The sequence below is a fragment of the Colletotrichum jinshuiense genome, chromosome 9, assembly GCF_051148585.1.
Source record: "Colletotrichum jinshuiense chromosome 9, complete sequence".
Lineage (NCBI taxonomy): Eukaryota > Fungi > Ascomycota > Sordariomycetes > Glomerellales > Glomerellaceae > Colletotrichum > Colletotrichum jinshuiense.
Genome location: NC_139316.1, coordinates 3,763,378 through 3,774,166, shown reverse-complemented (window position 1 = coordinate 3,774,166; position 10,789 = coordinate 3,763,378). Strand labels below are relative to the sequence as shown.

General features: G+C 54.0%; 2 protein-coding genes across 2 annotated transcripts; one reads left to right on the top strand and one right to left on the bottom strand.

Annotated features, from left to right (window-relative positions):
* Window positions 1-243: 243 nt before the first annotated feature.
* EsH8_IX_000992 (uncharacterized protein) lies at window positions 244-1,583 on the bottom strand (the record flags this gene model as incomplete). The annotated part of the gene is made up of 2 exons (XM_083267328.1): window positions 244-1,358; window positions 1,406-1,583. 2 exons carry the CDS (start codon window positions 1,581-1,583, stop codon window positions 244-246), a joined length of 1,293 nt encoding a protein of 430 aa, XP_083130893.1.
* Window positions 1,584-2,241: 658 nt separating this feature from the next.
* On the top strand, window positions 2,242-9,404 carry EsH8_IX_000991 (P-loop containing nucleoside triphosphate hydrolase protein; the record flags this gene model as incomplete). Its single annotated transcript, XM_083267327.1, has 6 exons — window positions 2,242-3,730; window positions 3,879-5,333; window positions 5,382-5,718; window positions 5,785-6,476; window positions 6,531-7,424; window positions 7,471-9,404. 6 exons carry the CDS (start codon window positions 2,242-2,244, stop codon window positions 9,402-9,404), a joined length of 6,801 nt encoding a protein of 2,266 aa, XP_083130892.1.
* Between the last annotated feature and the right edge of the window lie 1,385 nt (window positions 9,405-10,789).

Here is a 10,789-nt window from a genome sequence, read left to right as displayed (position 1 = left end):
CCAAATATCCTCATATTGCATCAGGGCGGGACTTGGCTTTACTCACTGGGGTTTGGTAAACAGATTCGAAAGCACTGGTACTAACTAAAGACATATAGCTAACCCCCAATTGCATGATACCACTATCCGCGATAACCAACCCAAGCATTGAACAATCTTGTAGCCATAAACACGAGGAAGAATCCAACATTCCAAAATCACTGTCGCGTCGCGCTCCTTGGTTGTTTCGGCGCCGCTGAAACGTCAGTACGTGCATCGCCCGCAGTACGAGCACTTCTCCGAGCAGGCAGTATAGTCGCCTTCCCCATCGCTCCATACAATCATGTCCTCTTCGCCCTTACCCCCATCACTCTTGGCGTTGGCAGTCAGCCAGCTCTCCCATTTCTTCTTCACCTCAACTGAGAACGCTGGCGACAACCCGGGAGATTGGGCTCGGATGTCCAGCTTGTTGACCAATTGCCTGCTGATCTCGAGCCTGCCATCTGGACTCGCCCGAGCAAGCCGGACGATGCGGTGCAGGAGCGCTGCCAGCTGAGAGAGCTCTTTGTTCATTGACTTCTCCCAGGCCTTGACCCTCTCAGCCACATCCATGACCTCAATTTCGGTGAAGGTGCCACGTTCGTGGTATGCAAGGACGAAGTTGGGGATCTGTGACACCCAGAGGCGAGAGAGTTCCTCGCCCAGGAAGTCTTTTCCTTTGCGAAACATTGACCGGGTCTTGAGGTCGAATATGGCTGACTGGGGAACCTCGAAGCCCCCAGACTGCAATCGCAGTCGAGACGATTCGCCAGGAGTTCTTGTGTTCATCCTATTGGCATCCATGCCAGCAATGAGCCCCTCGACAGTGCTCTTCTCGACACATGCGGGACGTGATGTTTTCAACGATCTCCCGAGTTTATCCTTGAGGTAGCCGTCGCCTTCGTGCCGGACAATGCAGCCAAGACCACCAAAGTCATATTGGAGGATCCGTTGATGGGATGCCGAGCCGCGGACATCAGCATCCCACGTCGTGTAAGCGTCTGGAAACGTGTGGCCATAGCCCCTGACGTCTGGGATGATCTCTTTGGGCGAGTTTTCCCTGCGAATCAAGTGGACAGCGCCACCGACCACCTCCACGAGCATTCGGAAAGGTCGCTCATCGCCCCGAATGAAACGGAGCAGACTCCCAATTGTACCACCACATGCAACGAGATCAACCGGTCTCTCGAGAGGCTCCGGATGCATCGTCAGAACAGCCTGGGCGGCTGGTTCCATCGGATGAGCCGGGTATCGGGCGGCATTCTTGTCACGATAGTAGACACCGCTATCCTCTGATAGTCTTCTAGGGTGTGAAAGCGGTGTCCATTTGGCCGGGGCACCTGGTGCAATCAGAAAAAATGCTACTCAGCGCTACGGTGTCACATACCTGGGACCAAGATCGATGATGCCGTTCTATCTAGCCAATTGTACGATGCTATAGGCATGCAGCCGCTCACCCGAGCAGAGGATTCAAATGCAATGGCTGGCTTTGACAGGTCCGCGATGTTGACCGTCTCTACCAAAGCTCCCAACGGCGGCGATGGCGATAGCGACGGCAACGGCATTCTGGGTTCGGGCCGACGCCGGCCGAAATCCCCTCGAAAGTTTCCACGTCTCTGTAGTCTGTCCATGTCTTGGGATGTTGGGTTCGAGTTGGATGAGTCGGACGGGAAAACCAAAATGACTGCGCGTTAACCGGCCTTTTTGAAGTATGCCCAGCGGCCGTTTGGCCTTGCAGGAGTCGACCCAGTTAGAGGCCTTTGCTGCGGCTTTATGCAGCCTTCATGCTGGAGGCCGACCACGCCTCTTGCCGCGCGACCAACGACGGCCGAGACCAACATTCGACGGCTTTCTGTTGGTGGTATTTCTACTTTGATTTCATTTCACTGCCCCCAACAAAGCTGTTGGGCGCCAAAGCCTAACCTAGCCTGCTTGCCTGGCAGGAAACGAGGCGAGACATGTGATAAGTAGTCACCGCTCCCCCGAGAAGGCTGCAGTCTGTCGGTGTCATTAAAGCCCCATCAACTGATTGTCCGTTCTCTGTATTTCAGTCGACCAGCCAGGCTGGAAGATCACGCGAACCAGCCAAAATCATTGTCATTGTCTGCACTTGATCACCCTCTCTTGCTGCGCAATTGATATAGGCGTCAGCCCTCTGGCCTTAAAGAACTGCGGTTTAGCGAACACCGGCCTTGTCATTTGCACGTCTTGTCGCCGGCAGTCATGGCACACACCAATTCGGAAGCGGCCCGTGCCGCTCGCCTGCGGAAGGTCTTCGGAGAAGTTACCAAAGGCGGTAGAGCAATCGCGACGGCTAACGACGCCCGGCTGTTCCTCGAAGCGGTCCGAACCAGCCCCTCGCCGCCTGCGTGTTTGGAGATCATCACGGCGAGCGATGTAGCGCGGAATGCCATTCAACAGAGCATCCGAATTGACTCATCATTCTCATTCGCCCGTACGCACGTCATTCCGTTCATTGACTACTTGAGTGATCCCGGAGTGAAGATGGTGTACAACGGCCAGCTTCTTCATCGAATCCTCCTCATCATTGTCCAGCCACCTACTCTCTGGGGCAGCCTTCTTCAAGCCTTTGGGGAATCTCGTTTCAACGATGACGAACTCCACGTGTTCGCATGGCTTTGCTTTGAGCTTGTAAGCTTTCCGGGGAACGAACTCAACAGCATTGTCGACGACATATCCGCTGCTTTGCTGCAGAAGCCATTCCAGGAAGCTCAAGACCATCGGACCCGAGAGCTCACTTATCGAATCAAGAAAGTCATTGCGCTCAGGTCCTCTGCCTCGCCCAAGCAGGACAGTGAAGCGGCTGGTGGCCGTCATGACAACGACTTCGCCGACTTCCGGGATATTTCCATCTTTCCCACCAGCGACGAGTTTTACTCGAGCGCCCTGCCATTCTACCAGCGGGCGGCAGAAGTTGCTGCTGTCGATCACTCGAAACGACCGCGAGTACATCTCGACAACCAGTTTCGTCTTCTCCGCGAAGACATGCTTGGGGAACTCCGAGAAGACCTGAAGGTAGCCACTGGCAGAAAGAGGAGCAACAAGAAAGCTCAGATACTTGCCGGCCTATTGCCGATCGGAATCGACACTGGAGACGAGAAAAGAGGCCGTTTCTGTGCCGTGCTTGTCGCTTGTCGCGATGGATTGCAGTTTCTGCGAAACCTACCCGTACCCAAGCGCAAGGCCTTTTTGAACGACAACAGAAGCTTCCTTCGCCACCAGTCCTTTGGCGCCCTTTGCGGAGAGAACCACATCGTCGCGTTTGCGTTCCTCCTTCGGGATGTTGATCAGTTGATGAAGCATCCACCTGTCATAGCCTTGCAGTTCACCAGCAGCGACGCCACTGCGAGAGCTTTACTTGCCCTCCAATCGCCAAATAACCTCCGGTTTATCCTAGTTGATACTCCGGTCTTTGCTTATCAGCCTGTATTGGAATGTCTGCAGGAAGTCACGGAGATGCCTTTGGGAGGAAAGCTTCTCCACCTTGAGACCGATGAGGTAGACGACCTGGCCGAATCGTTGCACCAGTCTCCTTTAATGCAACCGTATGTAAGGGAGCTCGAGCAGATATTGGAAGGCGGATCACGAGGCTTTAACTTGGACAAAAAGCGCCTCCATCTTGATGGGTCTCAGATTCGAGCTCTGCTGCATGCCTTGGAGAGCCATGTCGCCCTCATCCAAGGCCCTCCCGGTAGGTGAAATTTCAATCGTATCCAACGTCGCCCAGTGGGTGTTTCTCCTTGCTGCCACGCTGTTCTGTCACTTCTATGACTTGTGCAATCCTTCCCATCCTTAAACAACCGAAATAAAGACCCCGACACTGATTTGCGTTGTTCTAGGGACCGGAAAATCGTTTGTGGGTGCACTGGTAACCAAGTTGTTGCTGAAAGACCCCAGCAAACGTATTCTGGTGCTCAGTTACACAAATCATGCGCTCGACCAGTTTCTCGAAGACTTGATGAAGATCGGCATCCCATCTGGTGACATGGTGCGGCTGGGCTCCAAGTCGACCGAATCAACCTCGATGCTGTCACTCGACAAACAATCACGTGCAAGCGGGAGTTTTCGCCGAAACGTATCCGCATGGCAGATGATTGATGGAGCAAAGAGAGATATAAGCGAAATCAGGACGGAGATCGAGGACGCATGCGCTGCGCTTGTCCGGGAAAACGTCAGCCCATTGGAAATCCTCCACTTTCTTGAGTTCTTCGACGATGACCAGGCGTTTTATGTCGCATTTCTCCTGCCTGAACAAGATGGAGGATTCCAGCTTGCAGGAAGGGACGGCAAAGTCATGGCACCCGACTATCTACTCGACCGATGGGCACAAGGGAAAGATCCCGGCGAGCTTCGTCATCATATCTCCGCCGATAGCAAGCACATCTGGCAGATGTCCAAAGCCCAGAGATGGGAGCGCATTCAGACATGGGTTGCACGTCTGCGAAGGGAACGAGTTGAAGAAGCGCAGGAGTTAGTCCAGCGCTTCGACAAGGCTCAAAAACAAGTCGAAACTCTATTCAACGAATCCAAGTGCGCGTTCATCCAGTCGAAGAGACTCATTGGATGCACAACTACTGCAGCCGCCAAATACAAAGCACTCATCAAGGCTGCCAAACCAGATGTTGTCCTAGTCGAAGAGGCCGGTGAGATCCTCGAGGCTCATGTCCTGACCGCCCTACATGGCGAAACGAGCCAGTTGATCTTGATTGGCGACCACAAGCAACTGCGACCCAAGATTAACAACTACGCGCTTAGCGTAGAGAAGGGGAATGGCTTCGATCTCAACCGCTCGCTCTTCGAACGACTGATTCTGCAAGGGCATGATCACGTCACGCTTCAGAAGCAACACCGGATGCACCCCGACATCTCAGATCTTGTTCGAAAAATGACATATCCTGATTTGATGGACGACGAGAAGACCAAGAAACGCAAAGAACCCAAGGGACTGCAAGGAAGAGTCAGCTTCATCAACCACAGCCACCTGGAAGACTTGACGGACCAGATCACCGACCGACGGGACAATGGGGTGCCCTCGAGCAAGAGGAACCAGTTCGAGGCGAAGATGGTCCTTAAGCTTGTTAGATACTTGGGGCAACAGGGATATCGAACGGAGAACCTCGTGGTTCTCACGCCCTATTTGGGACAGCTTCATTTACTCAAGGAGCTGTTGAGCCAAGAAAACGACCCATGTCTGAACGACTTGGACTCGTTCGAGCTCATCCGTGCGGGATTGATGACCGTAGCAGCGAGCAAAGTGAAGTCTGGGTCGGGACGGATTAAGCTGTCGACTATAGGTAAGACCAATGTGCTGCCTATCCAGACTGTTGGACTGACATTTTCAGACAATTACCAAGGTGAAGAGAGCGACATCGTCATCGCATCCTTAACTCGCAGCAACAACAAGGGTGACATTGGGTTCATGAAGGCACCTGAGCGTCTGAATGTGTTATGCTCTCGAGCGAGAGAATGCCTGATCATGATTGGGAACATGGAAACGTTCATGGCATCTTTACAAGGCAAAGAAGTCTGGGTGCCCTTTTTCAGCCTGCTCAAAGAGAAGGAGTATCTGCATGATGGCGTGGCTATCCGCTGTCAACAACATCCCGAGAAAACTGCGTTGCTTACTAGCCCTGAGGACTTTGACGATAAATGCCCCGATGGAGGCTGTGACGAACCTTGGTGAGTCGAAAGGCATACAGGACTGCTGCCTACTGTGGGCACCGGAGCTGACCATGGCATTAATAGCAACGCTCCCTTATCCTGTGGCACGCACATGTGCCAAATGCGCTGCCACCGCATTGCGGATCACAGCAAGGTACTGTGCGAAAGCCGCATCAAGAAAAAGTGTGATAGAGGCCACCGCTTCAGTGTCCGTTGCACCGAGAAAAACATTGTTTGTCCTTCTTGCCGTAAGGAAGATGAAGACAATCGAAGAAGAATCCAGCGAGACCTGAAAATGGAGCACGACCGCCATTTGGCCCAGAAGCGATACGCCCAAGCGCTCCAACAGATGCAGGACGAGCTGGATCACGAACGACGCTTGCTCAAGTACGCCCAGGAGAAAGAGGACCAGGAAAAGACCTTGGGGCAAACTCGCGGAGAACTCGAAACACTCAAGCAAACGAGATCGCGAGCGGAGAAGATGCGAGCCGCGGCGGAAGCCCGCCAGAAAACCCCAAATGCCACTACTCAGACAGATAAGCAGCGGACGGATGTGCCACCAGCCCCTGACAGTTCGCAAGAAGAATGGAATAAGATGAAGAAGCAAGACGGGGCAAGCAGCAGCGCTTTGGATACTCTGATGGGTATGATTGGCCTCGAAAGTGTCAAGCAGGAGTTTCTCTCAATCAAGTCCAAGGTTGATACCGCGGTCCGCCAAGACATTTCGCTGTCAAATGAGAGATTCGGTTGCACCCTTCTCGGAAACCCGGGCACTGGTAAATTCGTTCTTGGTAGTGTATAGTCAGTCATCGGTGGCTAATCAATTACAGGCAAGACAACCGTTGCGCGAATCTACAGCAAGTTTTTGACATCAGTTGGCGTCATTGCTGGAAGCTGCTTCAAAGAGACCTCTGGCTCCAAGCTTGCGTCAATGGGGGTCAGTGGCTGCCAGCAACTGCTAGACGATGTTCTGAACGACGGCGGCGGAGTGGTCTTCGTCGATGAGGCTTACCAGCTCTCGTCTGGCAACAGTCCCGGCGGCCGGGCCGTGCTTGATTTCCTCCTGGCCGAAGTCGAGAACCTTACCGGAAGAGTAGTCTTTATCTTGGCTGGTTATAATAAGCAGATGGAATCCTTCTTCGCGCACAACCCCGGCTTCCCAAGTCGGTTCCCGATCGAGATGAAGTTTGACGACTATGACGACGGCGAGCTTCTGCGGATCCTTCAAGTGCAGATGAGGAAGAAATACAAAGGTCGCATGAAGTGGGAAGCCGATCTTTACCTGCGCGTCGCAACCCGTAGACTCGGTCGAGGACGGGGAAAAGAAGGGTTCGGCAACGCGAGAGCAGTCGAAAACATGCTTGCCAAGATATCCAGCCGACAGGCCAACAGGCTCCAAAAAGATCGGCGCTCCGGAGTGAAACCGGACGACTTCTTGTTCACGAAGGAGGACTTGATAGGACCGGAACCCTCGAGTGCACTGGGCAAATGTAAAGCTTGGACTAAGCTGCAAGCCCTTACCGGACTTCCGTCGGTCAAGGATTCAGTCCGAGCTCTGGTTGACAGCATCCAAACCAACTACCTCCGGGAGCTTGCCGAAGAACCTATCATCGAGTACTCCTTGAACAAGGTATTCCTCGGATCACCCGGAACCGGAAAGACCACAGTCGCGAAGTTGTACGCCCAGATTCTTGTGAGCCTTGGGCTCTTATCAAATGGAGAAGGTGAGTGTTCACTGCAAGTCTCGTGTTCAATGCTAATTCACATAAGTGGTCGTCAAGAAGCCGGCCGACTTCGTGGGCGCTGTTTTGGGTGGCTCCGAAGCCCAAACCAAAGGGATTCTCGCATCCACGGTCGGCAAGGTCCTTGTCATTGACGAGGCGTACGGTTTGTACGGCGGTGGCGGCTCGAATGGAAGCGTCTCGGACCCTTACAAGACCGCTGTCATTGACACAATCGTCGCCGAAGTTCAGAGTGTCCCCGGAGAGGATCGTTGCGTACTGCTTCTAGGCTACAAGGACCAGATGGAGGACATGTTCCAAAATGTCAACCCCGGTCTCAGCCGACGGTTCCCTCTATCGTCTGCATTCCTCTTTCAAGACTTTGATAGCGCCGACTTGCGCAAGATCCTGGACCAAAAACTCCAGCAGCAGGGGTTCTCAGCAACGGACCAGGCCAAGCGAGTTGCAATGGAAATGCTGGATCGTGCTCGAAATCGACCCAACTTCGGCAACGCCGGGGAAGTAGACAATCTACTGGACGACGCGAAATCCCGCCACCAACGACGTCTCACATCGAAACAGACCAGTCAAGTCTCCACGCTCGAAGCTCTGGACTTTGACGAGGACTTTGATCGCGCGGAGCGGGCTGATACCAACGTGGCCATGCTGTTCGAGGACACTGTTGGGTGCGAAACCATCGTTGCGACTCTTGAAGGTTTCCAGAACAATGTCCGGGCTCTGAAAGAACTTGGGATGAACCCTAAGGAGAACATTCCCTTCAACTTTCTCTTCCGCGGCCCTCCGGGAACGGGCAAGACCTCAACTGCGAGGAAGATGGGTAAGGTCTTCTACGACATGGGCTTCCTAGCCAATGGCGATGTCTTAGACTGCTCTGCATCCGATCTCATAGGCCAATACGTGGGGCAGACTGGTCCCAAAGTACGGCAACTTCTCGACAAGGCTCTCGGTCGGGTCTTGTTCATAGACGAGGCATACCGTCTCGCCGACGGTGGCTTTGCCAAGGAGGCAGTCGACGAGCTAGTCGACTCAGTCACCAAAGAAAAGTACAAGGGGCGCCTTGTGATCATCCTGGCAGGATACGATGACGATATCAACCGGTTGCTTTCAATTAATCCGGGCATGTCCAGCCGGTTCCCCGAAGTCATCGACTTCCACAGCCTCAGCCCAAATAACTGCTACGACCTAATCCTACAGCTCCTCCTGAAGCAGAAGCACATGCTCGAGAAGACGAATAACAGCCTCGTGCTGGACTGCTTACAGAACCCAACCTCAGAGTTCAAGGAAGACGTCATTAGCATACTTCGTGGGCTGTCCATGCAGACCAGCTGGGCCAGCGCTCGTGACATGGAGAGTCTGGTCAAGTCCATCTTAAACGAGGCCGTCAAGCTCCGGCGAGGTACATGCGTCACGATCACAGAGGCGATTGTTGAGACGGAGCTCGACAAGATGTTTAACGAGCGCGAGACCCGCAGCAGGCAAGCCGCACACGTACGCGGAATGGCCGGGCCGCAGACTATGCAGATGCCACCGCTGATACAAACCCGGGACAACATCCAGACACAGCACCAGTCCGCAACAGCGGCAGACGAGACGACCTGTACGCCCCCCGAGAGCCCCGTCGAAGATGTTGACAACGGAAGAAAAAAGGCAGTACGGGATGCTGGTGTCAGCGACGAGGTTTGGGAACAGCTGGAACGCGACAAGAAGGCCCAGGACGAGAGAGAGGCCAAGTACCAGGCCTTGCTCAAGGCACAGCGGGAAGCGGCCGGCGCGGCACGTGAAGCCATTGTCAAGGAGTTGATCGAGGAGGAAGAGCGGCGGAAGAAGGAAGAAGAGCAGCGCAAAAAGGCGGCGCGGATTGGAAGGTGCCCCATGGGATATCAGTGGATCAAGCAAGCTCAAGGGTACCGGTGTGAGGGAGGTTCACATGCTGTTTCCGACGAGGAGATTGCCAACTCTTGAACGACTCGCCCCGATGTCTTTGATTTTGGAGATGTGGTAGACATAGACCAACGAATTTGACCCAATAGAGACTGATTCCCTCAGCCTACTTGACCATCCAATGCCCCATGGACGTGATGGTAGCTCTGTTGTTTTTTGGTGTTCTTGGATGTGTCTCCTTCTCCATTCCTTCTCTTCGCCCGGCCTGCATTGCCAGTAAAACCGGCGCTGTCAAAAATATCTCTGCGGAACTGCTGGCGATTCATTTCTGCGTCAAAGTACGAGCATCTCGGAGTTGTATTAAGGCATTCCAAATACGTTTCTTGTCAAAACGTCTCCACATCCAGCCTGGTTGGACCCGCGAAACGGCTAAGCCCTCGAGGACGCCTCATTACCCCCATGTTGCAGATCGTGAGGATCATGAACGGGGCCTCTTTTTTGATGGGTCTCCTGTGGATATTGCGCTTGTCTGATGAGTGAGCCTGTCATGGCCCCGGCGTGTTTGGCCTTCGACCGGACATCGACTGACATGTAGCCTCGACCGAGATGCGATTGGCGCACCAGTCAGGTGGGCTCCAGGTGGCCCGTTACGCCCTGGCCGACTGGGCGCCCCCAGAGATCCCACCCCCGCCCTGTCAGTATCTGCTTCACCGGACCTCCATGCTGCGGTGGGATGCAGGGGTCAAGGGGGAGGGCGAGCTGGTCCCGGCGCGGGCTGGACCCAAGCGATGCCTCGACACGTTTGGCGCTTGGCAATCGGCAGTGGCACGTGGTGAACCCGCCTACCATGGCATGACGGGTGTGGGTTTTTGGGAATGGGGGCAATGGACGAGGTGGCGATCGCCTATGACGAAGCCTTGGTGCTAGCAGCATCGAGAGAGTTTGGTCAAACGCGGAGAGAGTTCTGTCGTGATAATGTCATGCGGGGCAGAGGGAGCGGCATTAGGCATCAGCCGCCGTCATGACATATTGCAAGTCCCCTTTTACATGGAAGCTCTTGGTTCTGGCAACCAAGCGGGCGTGTAAAATTCGGGGGCCGCGGCATCACAGGGCAAAGTCAAAAGACGCGGTTACATAACATAAGATCGCCCATGGATAGCGTTTCACTTCCTTACCACACCATATCGGATATTTTAGTATAGCTGTCCTAGAAGGTCGAATCATGAAACGATGCCTCAATAAACAAGGGATATTCACAGGGGAATGCAAACGTGACGATGATTGAAAGGAATCCGCAATGATGATTTGCTACAGGCTAAACAACTGCTAGGAGTATCCCGGTCTGTACTGTATATCTCGTCCTCCACTGCTGCGTCTTCTGTCAAATCGACCACATTCGCATTTCGTCGCGCCGGCCACGATCCAACCCCCCAGCAGCTCCGCCACCAAGACTTCCGAGGAGAGCA